We start from the raw sequence: 23,384 nt of genomic DNA, 5'->3' as shown, positions 1-23,384 counted from the left end.
GTCATATATTCCTTATTTGGCTTCCCACCAAGTAAAAAATTAATTTAATGCAAATGCCAGTGAGCAGAGTAAATGTTCACTGCAGGACTGACTGTTAGCTATATTAAGCCTGGAAGAAGTTAAGTAGAAAATGTTAATAATTTAAATAGGTTCCAGAATATTAATAAAATGTGAATGAATAGGAGGAACACACAAGATTCTTCCGATTTTTAGGCAAAATTAACCCAATATTACAAATTTGGACCACTCCAAATCTACACACAGATAAACTAAGAGAAAAACATTCTACATAAAACCTTGACTCCCAGAAGACTGGCAATACATATGCTTCTGAGCTGCAATTCAGAATTTGCATGAGAGATAACAAAACTAAATTTAAAAGAGTAACCTGAACTTTTGTTTATCTCCAATGAAAAATGCCAGAAGAATTCAACTAGGATCAGGGTTACCTTAAATTCCACACAACACATTAAAAAACTTTTCTTCTGAAAGAAAATAAGGACCCAACAGGTTTTATTGCAACCACCCACCTAGCCTTTTCTCTGTTTGAAAAAACTGCCCATACAGATATTGCAAACTTAAAACTCACTATGTGGATAAACTATATACAATAACTGCCTTCCATCACACATGGTGCAGCATTCTTCAGGACAGACCTCAACCAAATATTTGGTTAAGACAGTGATCTGCAATATTAATTTGGTAACAACACTCTTTGACAAAGGCTAAACATATCATTTCCAATCAGGTTTTTACAAAGTAATTGACTCCACAGCCTTAAACAGTAATTTGGCTAGACCCCAGTGGGAAATCAAGACATCTGGCGAGATCAACGGGTGCCAGAAGCAACAAATATTAAGATGTCTGCACTGTTAGCACTTTAAGAGCAAATCATAGATCCTGGTATACATACAAGTGATGTATTTGCCCAGGAAATTTAAACTTCCCGTATGATTTATATCATAATTTGCATTGTTCCAGAGCCTGTATGTATATCTCTTACACTGGATTCTGTGTCAGTGACTTGGGCTAAATATGCACTGCTTACCTAGACAGTTACCCAAAAACTGGAATACTACTTCATCCCTGATGTAACTTAGTGATTGACAGTAAAACCCAAATCCACCCACCTGCTAAAAGTCTTTGAGATTGAATATGGAACCTAATGCTGTAAAAAGGGGGCATTTCCCCTGCACTGGTCCTCTTTGCCAGCATGCCAAATGGATTCCTCCAATGAATCATTACTGCTGCAATTGGGACAGAAAGAGTTGCTGGGACAGATAGACTGCAAGGACATAAAAACTTTTGGTTTCAGTAATCTTCACAGTCAGTGGTAATTGTCCTAACATCGTGGCTGACCAGAAGATCTGGACCTTTATCTTGTGCACTTGATTTTCAATATTTAAAGTCTTACTGCTGATTAGTAAACAGAAGATACAAAATGACTCAAAGAACAGCAGAACCCTCAATAAAACTTACTGTAACAAGAGAAAGTCCACAATCCCGAAGGTTAGGTATTATTTTGTGCGCAATGTTTATTTTCTCATGTAAACCGGTCCTTAATTTTGCAGTCAGAGGAACATCCAACACCTACAGTAAGTTCAAGAACAATCAACTTCAGTTAACACGGAACAAATAAAGGCAGCACATTGGCATCAATAAACTGAGGATCTACAGAAGCTACTTACAGAAGTCATTCCTTTCACAATCTGTTCCAACTTGCTCAAACGATTCATTAAACCACATCCACCTCCCTGTGAATAGTGAAAGATTTGAAGAACTTTTTAAAAGTATGCATGTAGTCTTACAGTCACAAGCAAAGTGTAGCTATACTCTATAAAGCATGCTGCATGTTTCTTGGTTAGATTACAAAACAACAGAAATTGAAAACATTCTAAAACTCAAATGGACTGACACAGACAATCACTTAAAAGTTTAAATTGTATATATCTGTTGAAAAGATTTAAATTTCTTTTTTTTTAAAAAAAATTGCAGAAAATATTTTCAATACTCAAAGAATGATTTGTGTCTTTACTTTCAAAATTAGTAAATGAAACCTGGCTGTTCAGTTGTGAGCAGACATTCTGCTTTGCCAGATTACAAGTTACCTACATATTTTGTAAAACCAAGAAAATGAACAGATATACATCCTTTGTAAAAATCTCAATTTTAGACACGGTAGAACGAAACATCTCACCTTATGATATACTAGATCGATTGGGCAGCCCACATTAATATCAACAAAGTCTACATCGATGTTCTGGTTCAGAAGCTCAGCACATTTTGTCATGGTGTCAGGAAAAGCTCCCTCTAGCTGTAAAGAAGTAATATATCTTCTATTACATTTAAGCGTAACCAATTATTGCATTGTTCCAAAAGGCCTTGATTAGTTTAATTATTTATTTGCATCTTACAATAGATAAAACACAATTTTAAATAAAACAGCATCATCAATTGTCATTATTAATGAAATTTTTTAAAAGAAATGAATTATGTCATTAAGGTTTGGGGAGTTAATTAGCTGAGAAACTCCTGACTCACCAATTGACACTTTTCAGGAAAAGAGGACGAGAATAAACATTACAAACAGGTGCAGTCATTTCACACATTTGTGGAATTGCAGTGCAGTCTTTGCCTCAGATGATGCAGATGTAAGTCTGCACATCAGATGTTGAATTCTACATTAAAACTCTACTCTTAAGATGCTCCAAGATGAAGTAAATTGTGAGAACACAAACCTGCACTCCAAAGAGGTCTTCTGTGTAATGTCGTTTCAACAGTGCCCATTCTGAAGATTGTCCTTGCAAAAGTTTTATACACATTGCCATCTCCCCACAGGTGATGTCAGCTCCAAATCTTTTACATATTCGACGGAAAGGAAGATTTCCACACTGTAACAAAATACAAATTTGCATAATGCTTTTCACAACAGAGGGATGTCGCAAAGCACTCTGAAGCTAAAGTACTTCTAGAAGTTCAGTCAGTAATTATAATGCTACAAATGCAATGCAGCAGGGAATAACACAAAACACTAAAACATACACTTCTACTAATGAGCATAATCCGAAAATTAGAAAATTTCAACGCAGCTCTCAATTCAAAGTATTCCTTGGAACATTTATTACTTCATTGGAAGTGGGTGTTGCTGGCAAGGCCAACATTTTTTTGTTCATCCCCAACTGAATTTGAAGTTGTGGTGGTGAGCAACTTTCCTGAACCACTCTGTCCATATGATGCAAGTACAAGCAGTATATTGATCCTGCGGCAAGTTCCAAGTCAGGATGCTGTGTGGCTTGGAGGTAAGCTTGCAGGTGGTGATTCCTATGAATCTGCTAACTTTGGCCTTCGTTTTGGGGCTTACAAGGAGCTATTAAATATACCTTGGTGCAGTGCATCTTGTAGGTGTACGCTGTTGTCAGTGTGTGACTGTGGTGGAAAGCATGAACATTGAAGGTGCTGGTTTGAATGCCAATGAATTGGTTTGCTTTGACCTGGATATTGTCAGAGGTCATTCAGGCAATTGAACAGTATTCCATCACACTCTTGACTTGTGTCTCATAAATGGTAAGCAACTTTTGGATACAGGGGGCAAGTTAATCAAAGAATTCCCAAGATATGAACTGCTCGTTTAGATAACAGGTCTCGTTCCGTTTCTGGCTTATAATATCCCAAATACTGAAATCTCCTAAATCTGTGGCTTTCTGTTGGACTGAAGACCATTGATAAATCAAATGAAGATGTTGGGGCTTATGACATCACCCTGAGAAACTTTTGTAATAACGTCTTGGAGTTAAGTTGATTGGCCTCCAACAATTACAACTACCACTACCACTGTCTTTCATCCTAGTAGGTATGATCTATTCAGGGGAGAAAAAAAATTATACAAGGCACTAGCTGAACCACATCCACTATGTGAATAGTTTTGGTCCCCTCATCTAAGGAAAGATATACTGCCATTGGAGGCAGTCCAGAAAAGATTCACTACATCGATTTTGTTGTGGAGAGATTTTTTTTCTGTCAGGTAGCATAAGCTGGGCTTGTACTCACTGGAGTTTGGAAGAGTGAGAGGAGACCTTATTGAAATGTACAAGATTGTCAGGAGGCTTGACAGGGAAGATGCAGAGAGGTTGTTTCTCCTTGTGCAAGAATCTAAGACGAGGAGGCATAGCAACAGAATACGAGGTCACATATTTAAATCAGAGATGAGGAGATATTTCTCTCTGAGAGAATTCTTTATCCCAGACGGCAATCAAGACTCAATCATTAAGTATATTCAAGACTGAGACAGATTTTTAATCAGTAAGGAAATCAAGAGTTACAGGGAGAAAGTGAGGTTAAGCAATATCAGATCAGTTATGATCTCAGTTAGAGTAATAGAGAAGATGCAATGGGCTCAATCACCTACTTCTGCTCCTTTGTCTTAGGGTCATAAAAACTGAACCTTCAGGAAAGGAAATCTGCCAACATTACCTAGTCTATGTATGAGTCCAGGCCCCCAGAAGTATGATTGACTCTTGAATTATCCTCCAAAATGGCATAGCAAGCCACTGATCAAGGGCAATTAATGATGAGCAACAAATGCTCTAGGAACACCCACATTACATTAAAGATTGTCTTTTTTGAAAAAAACTACTCACTGTTGTTAGTGGAGCCAGATAAAGCTTATCTTTGAAGTTCAGCTGCAAAGTAAAAATAATTACTTATCACAACATACTTGGAAGTTTAAGTATATACAAAACAATAACAAAGTAATGCATAGCAGTACTACTACATTGCAAATTAAAAATTAACAAATGCAAAATTGTAACATTGTCAATATGTGTCAGTAGTTGTTTTCACTGTAATGATAGATATTGATCAAATGAAAATCTATTAAACCCTTCCCTGCCTACCTCCCCAGACAGCACATAAGGAGCAATATATTTACTTTTGTTAGTTATTTTATGGATTATATTGTACTGTCTGTAAACATACGCCCAGGTGAAAACAGATCAAGTGAAGATGGATAAACAATGGATCTGGACCACAATTTTGGTTTAGTCCCTGGACATAAATTGAGATTTGTTTTCAACATATATACCACAAGTTGTTATTTCCCAAGAATTTTCTCAACCACCCCATGACTTCACTTCATCCCCGCAACCACAGTTTCCAAGAAGTTAGATCTCAAGAGATATTTCCTTAGTTGGAATTTCTTTCCACATTATGATCCTCCCTCTCTTTATGCCTTTACACTCCAACATTACTTCTGATGTATCTCGTGTTAAGTAATATACCTCAAAGTTTCTTACTGAACTCATTTCCATTGTAATCTGTCTCAGACTGTCCCAAAGCATTCCTCAGACAGGAAAGGGAGAAGAAAGTATTGAGGAAGTGCAAGTGTATGGATTGCATTAGAGCAGATGGGAAACGACATACAGAGAACAAAGAGTTATACAACAAAGAGAATGAACAGGACAATTATCCACTGCATCAAATACTTCTATTTTCATATTTAGGCAAGAAAACCTATCACAACAATTTTATGCCATTAAGGATTATTTTCTACATTGTTAACAAAATTGGGTTTTCCTAAACAAATTAAAATGAAGGAGACTTACTTGTTTCTTTTCACAGGATCGTACTTTTATAATATCTTCATCAGTCACAACTCCCAAAGTTTTTGTAGAAATTATCCCTTCATTGTCATCTTTGATAGATTTGGCTATGTCTGTATCTGTTCCAGAAAAAGTGCTCATCTCATTTATTTCAACATTCACTTGGGTTGATTCCGGTTCTTGACCATTATTCAAAGTGTTTTCTGAATAAAATACACTCTGTAATTCTGCCTTTATACAGTCCAGTGATCCTACAGAAGAATCTTTTTCCTCAATAACTCTATCTGAAATGCCAATAGGCAACTTCATCTCTGTTGAATTACTAGTTATAACTTTCTCTTCAATACATTTTGATTGAGCAAACGTTTTCTTTGCTGCATTACTGTGATTTTCACATTTATTGCCTTTGTTCAACTGTTTCAAGTATTGCTCAGATTTGTCAAAGTGAAACTTTTTTTTGCGTAGGATCTGCTGCAGATCTTTACTTAGACTATTTTTCACAATCACTGTTCCCTCCCATGTCTTCGTAAGATCTTCATTAATCAAATTCTTGTTGTTTGGACCAATGTGGGATTTTGCATACCGGCAGGTAACACCATATTGACATCTCCCATAGGTGGCATATAAGTGGCAATGGTCACCAAGATCAGAAGGCTTGGATTCCAGATACTTCGACACATCATGCAAAAATCTGCATTTTTCACCAAAGTAACACTTCATTGGAGGTTCCTTGGTGGGATAAGCATGAGGAAGAGAAAGACAGAAATTATTGTGTGTCAGTAAACATGCTTAATAAAGATGCTAACAATATTAAGGGTTATAACACCATAACGAGAAGGAAATGCAAAAACTGACAGGATAGTAAGCAATTTCATGTTGAGGGGCTCTGGAGAGCAACATGGGATATGCCAGTTACGGACATTTATTTATTTCATAAGATAATAATGTGCAAAAAGTGATACGCCCACAGGGTTACTTGTGCTGCCTATATAAAGCCTTCCTATATTAGTTGATCAAATGAAAAATGTGAAGGTTGATTTTTGTTTCTTTTTGATATTGGCTTTCATAATTAAGGTGGAGCACCAGGTTCAGTGTCAACATTTCTGACTCAACAAAAACCATTGCTTTTTGCCCAATGATTAAATGGTTCCCAAGATGCATTTCACTCAAGGTGCATTTTCCTAATCAGTCTTGCAAACAATTCCATCTTCTCAACAGAATTTCTGCAAGTTTCAGTTCTTTCTACTATTTTACTCCTTTACCTTGGACTAAGTGTCTTTAATGTTAAAATGACCTGGTCTGCATATAAACCACTTTGTTAGATTATCAAACAACGAATGAATCTTAATTTTAGCTTCAAAGTTTTGGCAGTAGTTGACAGGTAGACGTCAGAAAGTAGCTCAATATTTTCAATATCTGCTGCCCATGTTTTCATTCACAGCAAATCATGGTCCCTCATCACTCCAATGTAATCTTGCAGACCTATATTGGCTCTCAGTTAAGCAACATCTCTGCATTAAAATCCATATCGTTTTCAAAGCCTTCCATAGCCATACAAAAAGCCCATATCTCTAATGTCCTTAAATTCCACAACCTTCTTTAAGATATTTGCACTCCTCTAATTTTAACCTCATTTTATGCACCCAATCACAATTGTATTACTTTTGATGATTTTTGCCTTTAGCTGTCTAGGCTCCCTACACTTTCTCCACCTTTCTACCACACTTTTCTCCTCAAGACATCCTTGATATTTACCCCCTTCATCAAGTTTCTGATCATCCCACCTATTATATCCTTTATGGCTTAGCCTCTAGGATGTTTCTAGAAAGTACTCTGTTATATTGAAGATGATATATAAAAGTTGTTACTATAGTTTGAATGTTCATTAAGTAAAATTTTGGGCACAATTTAACAGGTTTGTGAATCTTTCTAAGTCTCTATTCTGAAGCACTGTGGATGCTCCATTATGCATATATATTTAAAGCTGAAATTTGATCACTCACAGAAAATTGATAGACATGGGAAGCAGACAGAAACATTGACTTTTAAAAATTAGTTAATGGGATGTAAGCATCATAGCAAGACTAGTATTTTTGCTCATTTCTGCTGGCCCTGAAGGTTGTGGTAAACTTCCTTCTTGAGCAGCTGCAGCCAAGCTAGTACACCCACAATGCTCTCAGAAGGAAGTTCCAGGATTTTGGCCTAATGACAGTGAAGGAATTGCAAAACAGTTCCAGGTGAAATCACTGTGGCTTGGACAGACACTTGCAGGTGGATGTCTCTACTGCATCTGCTGCCTTTGTTTTTCAAGGTGGTGGTTAAGAATGTGTAAGATGCCATCAAAGGAGCACTAGTAAGTTACTGCAGTGCACTTATTGGCTGACAACTATTGCCACTATGCACTAGTGGTGAGGGACTGTGTGTTTAAGTTGGTGGATGGAGTGTTGATTAAACAGACTTTTTGACTTGACCAAACTGGAGTGTTGCTGGAGCTGCATTCACCCAGGAAAGTGTAGTGTATTCCATCAAACTCCTGATTTAAGCCTTGCAGGTAGTGAACAACAGGTTCTGGGCAAAGGGGTACATCAGAGTCCAATAAACAAAGCTGCCAAACTGGGGCTCGGAGCAGTGCGAGGGTGAGAACCAACACATGTTTTATGGTGGACAGAAATAAACAGCTTTGGGAAGTGAGAATTTGAGTTATTCGCTGTATGATTCCCAGCCTCTCAACTGCATTTTTAGCCAGTCAATGCATTTAAATGGCTAGTTCAGGCAAGTATCTGATTAATGGTAAGCTCCAGGTTTTTGATGGTGGAGAATTATGCCATGGAATATCAGTGAGGTTGTCAGATTCTCTCTTGTTGGAGATGGACATGGCCTGGCACTTATGTGGCACAAACATACCACTTAAGTACCATTTATCAGTCTTGCTGCATTTGTACACAGACTGCTTCAGTATCTAAATGGTGTTGAACATTGTACAATCATCAGTGAAAATCCCCACTTCTGACCTCATGATGCATGGAATAGGTTAAATGTAAACACATACCTGGCAAACTGAAGTGCACAACTTTTGATCATGTTCATAGTGTTTAGGCTTCATATGAGGTCTGTTTTTATTTTGGCCCCTTGCTTTCTTATTAATTTGTTTGTGTTCCTCTTCTTTCTGACGTGATTCACTATTATCCTTTTCAGATTCACTTTTAATATTTTCACTGTTTTCATCCAGTTTCATTCTTTTTGCTTTGTGCTCTGGAAGATCACAGTCTGCAGCACCTTCAGTAACTTCTCCATCATTTGGATGATCTTTATCAGCAAGTTTTAGGTTTTTATCCCTTTCACTATTAATGTATTCATGAAAATGATCTTTGGTAGTACGATATCTGGAAGAAGAAAATACTTACAGATTAAATGATTTAATAGTGGTCTTTAAAGTTATGAAAATATTTTGAAAAATAGAAGCAAAGCTTTTCCACTTGTGGGAAACAGCAAAACTAGAAGTCAATTCACAATGGTCATCAAGAAACCAAAACAGGAAATTATAAAAAGGTTTTTCACCCAGGAAGTTACGAAAATATGCAACTCACTTCCAAGGGGTTGAAACAAATAGCATAGCTACATTTAAGATGAAGCAAAACAATACATATGAGGGAAAATGGCATACAGTTCTGTGAATAGTTCAATGAGAAAGGATAGGAGATGAATAATCACCATTGCAGGCTGGATGTGCTGTAAGAACCTGTATACAGCACAGATAAAGGCCAGTCTCTTATCTGCCACTCTCTAGTCTGGAAATCTCTGTGGTCTACACCTGCAGTACCTTCTGGTCTGTCTTCTTCCCTATAGTAGAATTTTGAAATTCATTTTCATTTAAATTCCTGCTCAAAGGCAATTTTTTGATTTTCCAGGACTATTTTATAATTCTCACTAACTAATTTATTAAGTAACCCTGTCATATAATAACATTATCCTTTGTATTTGTGTTGATGCAAAGGATATTTGGACTCATAAAAAATTAGGAAATGTTTCGATTTCCTACAATAACCACACCTTTGCAGTTTTCCCATCTCTTTTCAATCCACAACACCCATCTACACCCACACACACTACCCTGTGGCCTCTCCATCTCCACACAGAGCATCCCCTGAACAATCTGCCACTCCCCCCAACCCCCCCCCCCCCCCCTCCCGCCCCCACTTTGCAGGCTTTCCGCATTGCCAACCAGCCTCCCCCAAGTTTCCCCAGTGAACCCAAAGCCTCCCTGACTCCTCTCTGCCTCTCCCCATTACGATCTACTCTTCCAATTACAAGTTGCTTCTCTCTCATGTTTGTTGTTGTTGGGCTCCCTAGTGGACCCATCAGGGAAGAGAAGCCTTTTCTTCCATTCGGCTTACAGATAACTTTTCTCTGATTGACAAAGTAATAATACTCAGACAGTTGATGCAGACATGATAGGCTGAACAGCCTCCATCTGCACCTGAACAATTGAGATTCTGGTCACCCTGTGAATGAATTTTCCTAGATGTTTTGTGGATGGATTTATCCATTGTCCCTATGCATTGTGAGTACTCTTTCACAAGTTGCATTCCAGATCATAACCATTCATTGTGTAAAATTGTTATCATGACACTTTTAATCATTTTCCAATCAATTTAAATCTATCCCCTCATTTTCCACCAGTGGGAACAATCAAACTTGCCATCCACTCTGTGATTTGGAGCACTGCCATCAAATTTCCTCTCAAAGAGAACAAAGTCATAGCAAGTGAGGACTGCAGATGCTGTGAAAGCACAGCAGGAGCTTTCATCATTCAAGGAGAAGGAAATTCGACACTTCGGACATAAGCCTTTCATCAGGAATGAAGCTTGCGGGCTGGGGCTGAGAGATAAATGGGACGGGGTGGGGCTGGGGGATAAGATAGCTGAGAATATAATGGGCAGTTGAAGGTGAGGGAGAAGATGATAGGTCGGAGAGGAGGTCTAGCTGGTCAGCATTTATTGCTGGTCCTTGGTTCCCCTACAAAGGTAATGGTGAGCCATCTTCTTGAACTGCTGCAGTCTATGTACTGTAGGTAGACTCACAATACTTTTAGGGAGGGAGTCCCAGGATTTTGACCCAGCAGAAGTGAAGGAACAACAATACATTTCCAAGTCAGGATGGTGAGTGACTTGGAGGGGACATCAGGATGATATTCCTTTGTACCTGCTGCCCTTGTCCTTCTGGACAGAAGTGGTCATGGATTTGGAAGGTACTGTCTAAGGATCTTTGTCCAAAAGTGTGTTTGGAGGTAGCAAGACCTGGACAATATCCAGGCTTGGGCTAAGTGGCAATAAACATACTTGCTACAGAATCAATGTTATGAGGATTCCCACCATGGCAGATGATAGAACTTGAACTCAACAAAACTCTGGAACTAAAAACAAACAGACAAATGATGACCATGAAACCACTGTAAATTCTTGCAAAATCCCATCTGAATGCCATTTAGTTGTATCAACTACGAGAAAGGGAAAGAAAAGGAAACCGGATGGACCACCTGGCATCGACTAAAGCACTGGAACCAAGAAGGGCAAACACAGCCCTGTCAAACAATGCAATTCCTTATTAAGATCTTTGGGTCTGTCATGTTTCATTTCTTTTTTTCCTTTCTAAGAATCAATACAATTGATAGGCCATTTCAGAAAACAATCCTCCTTACTAAAATTTGGAGACTAGCATGAAAGTTGGAAAAGCAGTCTCAAAAGCTAGTCAAGCAACAGCCTGATATATTCATACTGATGGAATCAAATTTTAAACACAACACCCTAGACAACACCATCAATATCCCTGGATACATCCTGTCCCACAGATAGGACAGCAGAGTTGAGGGCACAGTGGGAAGCAGTTAGGAGACAGTTGCGATAGGAATTTTCGACATGGACTCTGGAATCCATGAAGTCTCATGGCAAAGGTCAAATATAGGTGAAGAAACTTCCAGCTGACAACCTCCAGCATGTACCATGCTCCCTCGGCTAATGAGTCAGTGCCCTTTCATGTTGAAGCAGTGAGGGTGGCAGGTCCACCAGTGACAGCAGCACTACTGATCAAGCTTGTCAGGTCCTAAAGGGCATCGCTAGCAAACTGGATCTGCAGCAGGAGACGAGGGAACCAACATGAGGGAAAATCATACTTAACCTCATCCTCACCAATCTGCCTACTGCAGATGGATCCGTCCATGACAGTATCAGGAGTGACCATCGCACAGTCCCAGTAGAAGTCCTTCTTCAAAATGAATGTACCCTCCACTCTACTGTCTGAAAGTATAACTTTGCTAAATGTGATAGTCTTCGAACAAATCTAGCAATTCAAGACTGGGCACCTATAAGGTGCTGTGGGTCATCATCATCATCAGCAGCAGAATTATACTCCAACACAATCTGCAAACTCATGGACCAGTATGTTACCCACCCTACTGTAACCATCAAGCCAGGGGATCAACCCTAGTTCAACAAAGAGTACAGAAGGCCATGCAAGGCAAAATACCATATATAAGTAAAACTGCTTTCATTTTTTTTAAAACAGTTAAACTGTCTAAAATGTTATTGCACCATTCATTCAGCTACTAACTAATTTCTTTTTAAAAGTTATAAATTTCTACAAGGTCCAGAACACTGACTTTACAAATAACGGTCATTGGAAAGATGACACTGCATGGCACTCTGTCCAGGAAATCTGAACGCTGTGTGAACAGAGCAAGTGATGTATCTCTTCAATCAACCTGAATGATATTCAAAGATATTCATAGCTGAATTTTCATTCAGTGAAGGTGTCAAGTTCGAAGATAGGTATGCTGATGAAGTGGGGAGAGAATAGGGCCCCTCAAAGATCAGCAAGGCCCGCCTTTGTGTGGAGCCACAGAAAATGGGGGAGATACTAAATGAATATTTTGCATCAGTATTCACTGTGGAAAAGGATATGGAAGATGTAGGGAAATAGATGGTGACATCTTGCAAAATGTCCAGATTACAGAGGAGGAAGTGCTGGATGTCTTGAAACGGTTAAAGGTGGATAAATCCCCAGGACCTGATCAGGTGTACCCGAGAACTCTGTGGGAAACTAGAGAAGTGATTGCTGGGCCTCTTGCTGAGATATTTGTATCATTGATAGTCGCAGGTGAGGTGCCGGAAGACTGGAGGTTGGCTAACGTGGTGCCACTGTTTAAGAAGGGCGGTAAAGACAAGCCAGGGAACTATAGACCTACGAGCCTGACCTCAGTGGTGGGCAAGTTGTTGGAGGGAATCCTGAGGGACAGGATGTACATATATTTGGAAAGGCAAGGAGAACTAGCCATTTGGATACAGAACTGGCTCAAAGATAGAAGACAGAGGGTGGTGGTGGAGGGTTGTTTTTCAGACTGGAGGCCTATGACCAGTGGAGTCACAAGGATCGGTGCTGGGCCCTCTACTTTTTGTCATTCACATAAATGATTTAGATGCGAGCATAAGAGGTACAGTTAGTAAATTTGTAGATGACACCAAAATGGGAGGTGTAGTGGACAGCGAAAAGGGTTACCTCAGATTACAACAGAATCTGGAACAGATGGGCCAATGGGCTGAGAAGTGGCAGATGGAGTTTAATTCAGATAAATGCAAGATGCTGCATTTTGGGAAAGCAAATCTTAGCAGGACTTATACACTTAAATGGTAAAGTCCTAGGGAGTGTTGCTGAACAAAGAGACCTTGGAGTGCAGGTTCATAGCTCCTTGAAAGCGGAGTCGCAGGTAGATAGATAGTGAAGAAGCTATTTAGTATGCTTTCCTTTATTGGTCAGAGTATTGAGTACAGGAGTTGGGAGGTCATGTTGCGGCTGTACAAGACATTGGTTAGGCCACTGTTGGAATATTGCGTGCAATTCTGGTCTCCTTCCTATCAGAAAGATGTTGTGAAACTTGAAAGGGTTCAGAAAAGATTTACAAGGATGTTGCCAGGGTTGGAGGATTTGAGCTACAGGTAGAGGCTGAATAGGCTGGGGCTGTTTTCCCTGGAGCATCGGAGGCTGAGGGGTGACCTTATAGAGGTTTACAAAATTATGAGGGACGTGGATAGGATAAATAGACAAAGTCTTTTCCCTAGGGTCGGGGAGTCCAGAACTAGAGGGCATAGGTTTAGGGTGAGAGGGGAAAGATATAAAAGAGACCTAAGGGGCAACTTTTTCACACAGAGGTGGTACGTGTATGGAATGAGCTGCCAGAGGATGTTGCCAGGTGGTACAATTGCAACATTTAAGAGGCATTTAGATGGGTATATGAATAGGAAGGGTTTGGAGGGATATGGGCCGGAAGGTGGGACTTGATTGGGTTGGGGTATCTGGTCGGCATGGGCTGGTTGGACAGAAGAGTCTGTTTCCATGCTGTAAATCTCAATGACTCTAATAGCTATCAAATTAAACAGTCTATTAAAGGCACTTTTTACTCACCTGGAATTTTTCAACAATATCCCTGCCCTATGCCACAGGAGTAGCAGCAGGACAGATGATGCCACATTACCATCCACACTACTCGTTGTCCTCTCATCCAATCCTTCACTGCCCACAGCAGAAATATTGATCTGACAGTGTGGCCATATTTTACTTTCAAGCTTTCTGTAATCTTTCAGAAGGAACATATATTTCAAGTATTTTGGATTACTGGTGCTGGAAGAGCACAGCAGTTCAGGCAGCATCCGAGGAGCAGCAAAATAAACGTTTCAGGCAAAAGCCCTTCATCAAGAATGAAGGGCTTTTGCCCAAAACGTTGATTTTGCTGCTCCTCGGATGCTGCCTGAACTGCTGTGCTCTTCCAGCACCACTAATCCAAAATCTGGTTTCTAGCATCTGCAGTCATTGTTTTTACCTATATATTTCAAGTAACCCTCTCATCATCCCTTTTACAATTAGAAGCACCCACCTGACACTGCAACTGTTGCCTACACCTAGTCTCAGTTGCTCTAGATGTTTATCTAAGCTGTGGAGCCTGGTCATCATCCTTAATTCAAGGAGGGTCCAAGGGGAGGTCTCTTAATTGACCAGCTCCTTGGCAATCTCCGTCAGGCGGCTGGAGCAGGGTCTTAACCAGCACTGATCAGGACCCAGACATGAAAAGCTTGCACACAGAATCTGAAGTCAGAAGTGCAAATTGACATTAGTTCCATGTGAGATCAGAAGTTTAAAAAAATATAAAGGGGTGATTGAGAGATAGATGCAAAGCAAGACTGTGGACAAGTAAAAGAACCGTCAACATGTCCATCTCGTCAACATTTTTTGAAAATCTCGAATAAGTGCGACAAAATTTACACTATTAATACAAACTTCTCGGACTTACTGAAGCTTGATGGCTGCTACTCCTGGGTCGCTCACAGCCTCATTGGCAGAGTTGGTGGCATCTCCCGATTCGGCCATAGCTGAACTGGGTTGAGGGCGAAGGCTTGCAATTGCTGGTGGGAAAAACGAAGTGGTGATTAGCAGCCCTTCGCGATCGCACGGACATTTAATTCAAACTCACTACTGACCTGACAGCAGTTTGGCAGCGGACCCTGTCGCCAAAAACAACACATTACAAATTCATTTGGCAGCAACACTGGAGGCAGGATCGCCAAGAATTAACCTTTGCAATCAGCAGCAAAGGTGCATTAAACGAAGGTGCATCATTGGGTCGTTTGCTGCATCGATCGTCTCCGGGAGATGGAAAGGCTCCAACGCACCCTGACGGCCATGGGATCTACAATTTTCTGAAAACATTGAAGTACCACATTTCCAGAAACAAAAACCTTTTATCCTTCAGTACCACGCGGAGGTGCCGATTTTTTTAACAATTAAAACGTTTTAAATAATCTTGCATCATGATTAAAGCCTCCGCCGTTCCTAAAGGGGAGAGGGAGTCCAGTGTAAACCTCCCAGCGCGCGCCAATGAGCACTCGTCATTAGAAACCAGGGCCGGACATCGACCGAACCGCGTCAAATCAGACACAAACCTCCCGCCCGATACAAAAGCCGCCGCTTAAATATTGCACTGTCCGTATGTTTGAACTGAAGGCGATCAAAGACCGCAACTGCCGGTCCTCGAACCACGCTCCCAGAGCCGGACACGCTCGGCTGTCACCACGCTCTTCCGGGTGTGCAACCACCCAGACCCTTCCGCAGCAACTGGAGGCCGCTTCTGTGGGTCCGCGGCAACGCGTCGTCAGTGACCTCACACCCCAGTGCAGCTACTTCCCTTGTTCACTTGTGTTTTGGCTGGAGGTCCTGTTTTGTAGTTGAAATGTAGCCCACTTTTCGAAACAATGTGACTGATAGTCGCTCAGACAATGCTGTTGTTATTCAAAATAGAACGACTTAAGAAATATTGCCAGCTGTTCTATTTCGCACACCACATCTTTGTCATTCTCTGTTTCTTTCATCAAACAGCTCAGAGGTTTTATTGCACACCCGTAGAGCAGAATGGACTTGAACCCAGTCTCCTCGATCTAAAGATGGGGACACTACCACTGCATCCTTCCTAATGAAGGGCTTTTGCCCGAAACGTCGATTCTCCTGCTCCTCGGATGCTGCCTGACCTGCTGTGCTTTTCCAGCATCACACTTAACAGTACCACTGCACTGCAGGAAAACCCCTCCAGAAACGGAAAATATTCTGAATATTAACCTGTTTTAAGGCTTGTCTAATCACTTCATCACACATTCTCATATAATAAAACGCGAAACTCCAAGAATTTCATTGAATTTCAGGATGGGGTTGCTGCTACCATGCTCCACAAGGAGCACTAAGACAACTGACCAGCTCAACTCCTTTTTCTGATACAGTTAACTGTTGGTCAGGACATAAGGATTAACAACTTGCTATCCCACAAATAGTGACATAGAAATGTTTTTATTCTCCTCAGAATACAGGCATGGCTTTAGTTTAAAATCTTTTCCAAGACATCCCCACCTGGTTCAGGAATGTGATGATCATTGTGACAACCAACAGATATGTTTTGATTTTGAAGTAACAAAGAGAATTGATGAGGGCAGAGCAGTAAACATGATCTATATGGACTTCAGTAAGGTATTCGACAAAGTTCCCCATGGGACACTGGTTAGCAAGGTTAGATCTCATGGAATACACGGAGAACTAGCCATTTGGATACAGAACTGGCTCAAAGGTAGAAGACAGAGGGTGGTGGTGGAGGGTTGTTTTTCAGACTGGAGGCCTGTGATCAGTGGAATGCCACAAGGGTCAGTGCTGAGTCCACTACTTTTCATCATTTATATAAATGATTTGGATGTGAGCATAAGAGGTACAGTTAGTAAGTTTGCAAACAACACCAAAATTGGAGGTGCAGTGGACAGCAAAGAAGGTTACCTCAGGTTACAACGGGTTATTGATCAGATGGGCCAATAGGCTGAGAAGTGGCAGGTGGAGTTTAATTTAGATAAATGTGAGGTGCTGCATTTTGGGAAAGCAAATCTTAGCAGGACTTATACATTTAATGGTAAGGTTCTCGGGAGTGTTGCTGAACAAAGGGACCTTGGAGTGCAGGTTCGTAGCTCCTTGAAAGTGGAGTCGCAGGTAGATAGGATAGTGAAGAAGGCATTTGGTATGCTTTCCTTTATTGGTCAGAGTATTGAGTACAGGAGTTGGGAGGTCATGTTGCGGCTGTACAAGACATTGGTTAGGCCACTGTTGGAATATTGTGCGCAATTCTGGTCTTCCTATCGGAAAGATGTTGTGAAACCTAAAAGGGTTCAGAAAAGATTTCCAAGGATGTTGCCAATGTTGGAGGATTTAAGCGAAAGGGAGAGGTTGAATAGGCTGGGGCTGTTTTCCCTGGAGTGTCAGAGGCTGAGGGGTGAACTTATGGAGGCATTATACAAAAGTATGAGGGACATGGATAGGATAAATAGACAAAGTATTTTCCCTGGGGTGGGAGAGTCCAGAACTAGAGGGCATAGGTTTAGGGTGAGAGAGGAAAGATATAAAAGAGACCTGAGGAGCAATTTATTCACACAGAGGGTGGTATGTGTATGGAATGAGCTGCCATAGGAAGTGGTGGAGGCTAGTACAATTGCAACATTTAAAAGACCTCTGGATGGGTATATGAATGGAAGGGTTTTGAAGGGTATGGGCCAGGTGTTGGCAGGAGGGACTGGATTGGGTTGGGATATCTGGTCGGTATGGACAAGTTGGAATGAAGGGTCTGTTTCTGTGCTATACATCTCTATGACTCTATGATAAGTTTACTAATTCATAAACACCTAAATCTAATAAATGTTTTCATAAGTTTTAGTATGGAGACAATTGGTGTCAGTAACTGAAGTGAAATTCTGGACATTGTGTATTGTTTCTTCATATTAAGCCCAAGATTGTGCTTTTGAGGCCCACTTATTTCTGTATGACCAGGATTACAAATATAAAAGCAAATGGAACAATATGAATTTCCAAACTGTGGAAAACTGACTTTCATTGGTATTTCATTAATTATTTTTGTTAAAAACTGTGACTCAAATTACTACGTTCATAACAATGAAATCGAGTACCAAAAACAAACTATGTATAAATATGATGTGGAAGTGCCAGTGTTGGACTGGGGTGGATAAATTTAAAAATCACACAACACCAGGTTATAGTCCAACAGGTTTGTTTGCAAATACAAGCTTTCGGAGCACTGCTCCTTCATCGGTGGAGTAGGATCATAGGACACAGAATTTAGAGCAAAAGATCATAGTGTCATACATTGATATAGTGAACAAACCTAGATTGCTGATCTTTTGCTCTAAATTCTGTGTCCTATGATCCTACTTCACTAGCTACCTGACAAAGGAGTAGCAATCCGAAAGTGTGCACTTCCAAATAAACCTGTTGAACTATAACCTGGTATTGTGTGATTTTTAACTATGTGCAAATAGATGGTATTCTGATTGTTGCAGTAATATGTTATGCTGTGAGGTTACAATGATCTTGACATTAGTTTTACACAGTTACACATATTTTCATTTTTCTTTCGACACTGCTACTTACAAGCATTGGGTGTTATATCATAGTTTCCTGTTTCTGAGTCAACATCCTGCTGTTATTGCCATCTGCTAACTTTCCAGCTTCTTCAAATCGTTCTGCTTTTTCACATTCCTGTGTCAAGTTATAAATCAATGCAGGGTGTTAACCTGAAATAGCTACCAAACCATTAGTTGTGTTGTGACCAAATGAGAAGGAGTCATAACTCCCTCTTTCTTTGAACCCTCCTTCACTCGGTTGCAGCAACATTTTGTTTATTTTTCAGCATATAGCCATCACATGAATCGAAAATGAAAGAGAGCCAATTCCATTTTTGCTTGAGTTTTGAGACTAGGGGAGTGTCTAGAATGAAAGAGTCTTTGTGAAGCAGACTGGAGAGAGCTTCTGCATGAGAAGGGCAGCAGCAGAGGATATAAAAACTGGTGTTGAAAGCCCCTTCTACCAAAGTCCCACTGATTCTCTTACTTCCTAGGATCCTACCATGGATCTTACTTGCCTGGTTAGTGTTCCCAAAATTCATCACTTCATGTTTTGCTGAATTAGATTCCATTTGTCACATTCTACCCATATTATCCTATAGTCTAAGGTTTTCCTCTTTGCTAATTATTCTACCAACAATTTCCATAGCATTTGCAAATCTACTGATTAACCTGCTACATTCATATCGAAATCACTAATGTACACTACCAACGACTGGGGACCCTGCATCAAAACGTGCAACATGCCACTGGACACAGGCTTCCGGTCGCAAAAATAACTTTTGATTATTGCTCCCTGCTTCCTGCTACTCAGCCAATTTTGGATCTAATTAGTCAAATTGCTCTGGATCCCACAAGTTTGTCCCACTTGACCTTACCAAAGTTTATGTAGATTTCATTCACCGCATTACCTTCATACATTTTGTTACCTTCTCAAAAAACTTAATCAAACCTGTCAGACATGATCGCCCCCTGACAAAGTATGCTGACTATCCTTCAATAATATTAAATTTGGGAGGGTTCAGAAGAGATTTACAAGGATGTTGCCGGGACTGGAAGGTTTGGATTATTGCGAGAGGCTGAAAAGGCTGGGACTTATTTCCATGGAGTGTAGGAGTTGATCTTCCAGAGATTTATAAAATTATGAGGGGTATAGATAAGGTGAATAGCAAAGATCTTTTCCCTGAAGTAGGGGAGTTCAAAACTAGAGGGCATATTTTTAAGTAAGAGGAGAAAGATTTCATACTTTTGCACACAGTGGGTGATTCCTATTTGGAGTGAACTGACAGAGGAAGTGGTTGATGCAGATACAGTTATAACATTTAAAAGACATTTGGACAGGTTCACAAAGAGGAAAGGTTTAAAGGGATATGGGCTAAATGCAGGCAAGTGGGACTAATTTAATTTGGGAAAATTGTTCAGAATGGTCTGTTTCCCTGCTGTATGACTCTATGAACTTGCAGCGTGGGTTGGTACCTGGGACTTCGATGTTGTGGCTATTACGGAGACATGGCTAGAACAGGGACAGGATTGGCTGTTGCAGGTTCCAGGATTTAAATGTTTTAGTAGGGTCAGAGGTGGGGGTAAAAGAGGGGGAGGTGTGGCATTGCTTGTCAAAGATAGTATTACAGTGGTGGAAAGGACGATGGATGAGGACTTGCCATCTGAGATAGTTTGGGCTGAGGTTAGGAATAGGAAAGGTGAGGTCACCCTGTTAGGAGTCTTTTACAGGCCTCCTAATAGTCCTAGAATCATTGAAGAAAGGATAGGGAAGGTGATTCAGGAGATGAGTGACAGTAATAGGGTGGTTGTTATGGGGGACTTTAACTTTCCTGATATTGATTGGGAAAGCTATAGCTCAAGTTTGTTAGATGGGTCAGTGTTTGTTCAATGTGTGCAGGAGAGTTTCCTGACACAATATGTAGACAGGCCAACAAGAGGTGAGGCCATACTGGATTTGGTTTTGGGTAACGAACCAGGCCAGGTGTTAGAATTAGAGGTAGGTGAGCACTTTGGGGATAGTGACCATAATTCGGTGATTTTTACTCTCGTGATGGAGAGGGATAAGTGTGTACTACAGGGCAAGAGTTGTAGCTGGGGTCAGGGAAATTATGATGCGGTGAGGCATGACTTAGGATGTGTGGCTTGGAAAAGTAGACTCCAAGGCAAGAGTGTAAATGATATGTGGAGCTTGTTCAAGGAGCAACTATTGAGTGTCCTTGATAATTATGTACCTGTCAGGCAGGGAGGAAAGGGTCGTGCGAGGGAGCCATGGTTTAATAAGGAATTGGAATCCCTTGTTAAATGGAAGAGGGCGGCCTATCTCAAGATGAGACGTGAAGGTTCAATTGTGGCGATTGAGAGTTATAGGGTAGCCAGGAAGGACCTGAAGAGAGAGCTAAGAGCAGCAAGGAGGGGACATGAAAGGTCCTTAATCGGTAGGATTAGGGAAAACCCTAAGGCTTTCTATAGGTATGTTAGGAATAAAAGAATGACTAGGGTAGGAATAGGTCCAGTCAAGGATAGTAGTGGGAAGTTGCGTGTGGAGGCGGAAGAGATTGGGGAGACACTGAATGAATACTTTTCTTCAGTATTTACTCAGGAACAGGGCATTGTCGTCGATGTGAATACTGAGTCACAAATAAGTAGAATGGATGGCTTTGAGGTATGTAGAGAAGAGGTGTTGGAAATCCTGGAAAAGGTGAAAATAAATAAGTCCCCTGGGCCTGATGGCATTTATCCTAGGATTCTCTGGGAAGCAAGGGAGGAGATTGCAGAGCCATTGGCCTTGATTTTTATGTCCTCGTTGTCTACAGGTGTATTGCCAGAAGACTGGAGGATAGCAAATGTGGTTCCCTTGTTCAAAAAGGGGAGTAGGGATAACCCTAGTAACTATAGGCCGGTGAGTCTCACTTCTGTTGTGGGCAAAGTCTTAGAGAGAATTGTAAGGGATAGGATTTATGCACATCTGGATAGGAATAATGTGATCAAGGATAGTCAGCATGGTTTTGTGAAGGGCAGGTCGTGCCTCACAAACCTTATTGAATTCTTTGAAAAGGTGACGAAGGAGGTTGATGAGGGGAAAGCGGTAGATGTGGTATATATGGATTTTAGTAAGGCGTTTGATAAGGTTCCCCATGGTAGGCTACTGCAGAAAATACGGAGATATGGCATTGAGGGTGAGTTGGAGGTTTGGATTAGGAATTGGCTGGATGGAAGAAGACAGAGGGTAGTAGTTGATGGCAAAGTTTCTTCATGGAGTGCCGTCACTAGCGGTGTTCCGCAAGGATCTGTTTTGGGACCATTGCTGTTTGTCATTTTTATAAATGACCTGGAAGAGGGGTTAGAAGGTTGGGTGAGCAAGTTTGCGGATGATACGAAAGTAGGAGGAGTTGTTGACAGTGAGGAAGGATGTGGCAGGTTACAGCAGGATATAGAGAAGCTGCAGAGCTGGGCAGAAAGGTGGCAAATGGAATTCAATGTAGCTAAGTGTGAGGTGATTCACTTTGGGAAGAATAACAAAAAGATGGGGTACTGGGCTAATGGTCGGATACTTGGTAGTGTGGATGAGCAGAGGGATCTTGGTGTCCATGTACACAGATCTCTGAAAGTTGCCACCCAGGTAAATAGTGCGGCGAGGAAGGCATATGGCGTACTGGCTTTTATTGGTAGAGGAATTGAGTTCCGGAGTCCTGAGGTCATGATGCAGTTGTATAAGACTCTGGTGCGGCCGCATCTGGAATATTGTGTGCAGTTTTGGTCGCCATACTATAGGAAGGATGTGGAGGCACTGGAACGGGTGCAGAGGAGGTTTACCAGGATGTTGCCTGGTATGGAAGGAAGATCGTATGAGGAAAGACTGAGACACTTGGGGCTGTTTTCATTAGAGAAAAGAAGGTTTAGGGGTGACTTGATTGAGGTGTACAAGATGATTAGGGGGTTAGATAGGGTTGACAGTGTGAACCTTTTCCCGCGTATGGAATTGGGTATTACAAGGGGGCATAGCTTTAAATTAAGGGGGGGGTAGATATAGGACTGAAGTTAGGGGTAGGTTCTTCACTCAGCGAGTTGTAAGTTCATGGAATGCCCTGCCAGTAGCAGTGGTGGACTCTCCCTCTTTATGGGCATTTAAGCGGGCATTGGATAGGTATATGGAGGATAGTGGGTTAGTATAGGTTAGGTGGGCTTGGATCGGCGCAACATCGAGGGCCAAAGGGCCTATACTGCGCTGTATTGTTCTATGTTCTATGTTCTATGACTCTAATCACAATAATATGATGGGCAAAATACCAACTAGTGCTGTGAGACGTGTTTACAGTTCACATTCAATGTTTAAAGTAAGAGCACAAAACTGTGGATGCTAGTTATCTGCCATATCAACCTGAACATTAACGCTGTTTCTTGCCACAGATTAGGATCGACAATTGTGATTCAATTTATTCCTGGAGGTTTCATCACATCAGTAACTCCTCTATTTCTGTCATTAGTCACCCAAAACATCAAACCTTGCATTTTGTCTTTCTGCACCAATAAAAGAATCATCATCCAATTGGATGACTGTCAACCAAACGAGCATTTCCATCACTTTCCCTAATTTTCTGTATTTTTGTCCCTGGCAAAGAGAAATAATAAAAAAGGTAGCAAAAACAAAACTTTTTAATGTTCCTATTATTTTCTTCAAGGGTTAAACACAGTTACTAGCAAATCCTGGAGTATGATCTTCAATTTCTGGAGACTCAGAGCAGATCCTGGAGGGTTGACAACAATACTGTAGATATTACCTGCGGGAAGAAAGCAGAGTTGA

At 40.8% G+C, this 23,384-nt stretch overlaps 1 protein-coding gene across 5 annotated transcripts in view; it reads right to left on the bottom strand.

Moving 5' to 3' along the window:
• dus3l (dihydrouridine synthase 3-like (S. cerevisiae)) overlaps nucleotides 1-15,752 on the bottom strand; it is a 46,036-nt gene extending 30,284 nt beyond the window's left edge. For 2 of the 5 annotated variants that reach the window (XR_015757223.1, XM_087987323.1), the window contains exons 1-8: nucleotides 14,935-15,752; nucleotides 8,647-8,980; nucleotides 5,601-6,326; nucleotides 4,638-4,679; nucleotides 2,739-2,891; nucleotides 2,198-2,314; nucleotides 1,689-1,754; nucleotides 1,480-1,590 (exon numbers count right to left, since the gene is read on the bottom strand). Coding sequence is in view for 4 of the 5 variants with exons in the window: in XM_087987323.1 (XP_087843449.1) it covers nucleotides 1,480-1,590; nucleotides 1,689-1,754; nucleotides 2,198-2,314; nucleotides 2,739-2,891; nucleotides 4,638-4,679; nucleotides 5,601-6,326; nucleotides 8,647-8,980; nucleotides 14,935-15,011 (1,626 nt within the window). In the remaining variant the exon portion in view is untranslated. Of the gene's footprint in view, nucleotides 1-1,479; nucleotides 1,591-1,688; nucleotides 1,755-2,197; nucleotides 2,315-2,738; nucleotides 2,892-4,637; nucleotides 4,680-5,600; nucleotides 6,327-8,646; nucleotides 8,981-14,520; nucleotides 14,730-14,934 lie in introns of all 5 variants that reach the window. The other 3 variants (XM_087987322.1, XM_043690294.2, XM_043690292.2) reach the window with 3 other exon arrangements.
• Between the last annotated feature and the right edge of the window lie 7,632 nt (nucleotides 15,753-23,384).

The sequence above is a fragment of the Chiloscyllium plagiosum genome, unplaced genomic scaffold (assembly GCF_037043375.1).
Source record: "Chiloscyllium plagiosum isolate Xiang-an unplaced genomic scaffold, Cpla_swu_hap1 HiC_scaffold_5, whole genome shotgun sequence".
In the NCBI taxonomy this organism is placed as follows: domain Eukaryota; kingdom Metazoa; phylum Chordata; class Chondrichthyes; order Orectolobiformes; family Hemiscylliidae; genus Chiloscyllium; species Chiloscyllium plagiosum.
This window is presented reverse-complemented; position numbering and strand designations above follow the sequence as displayed.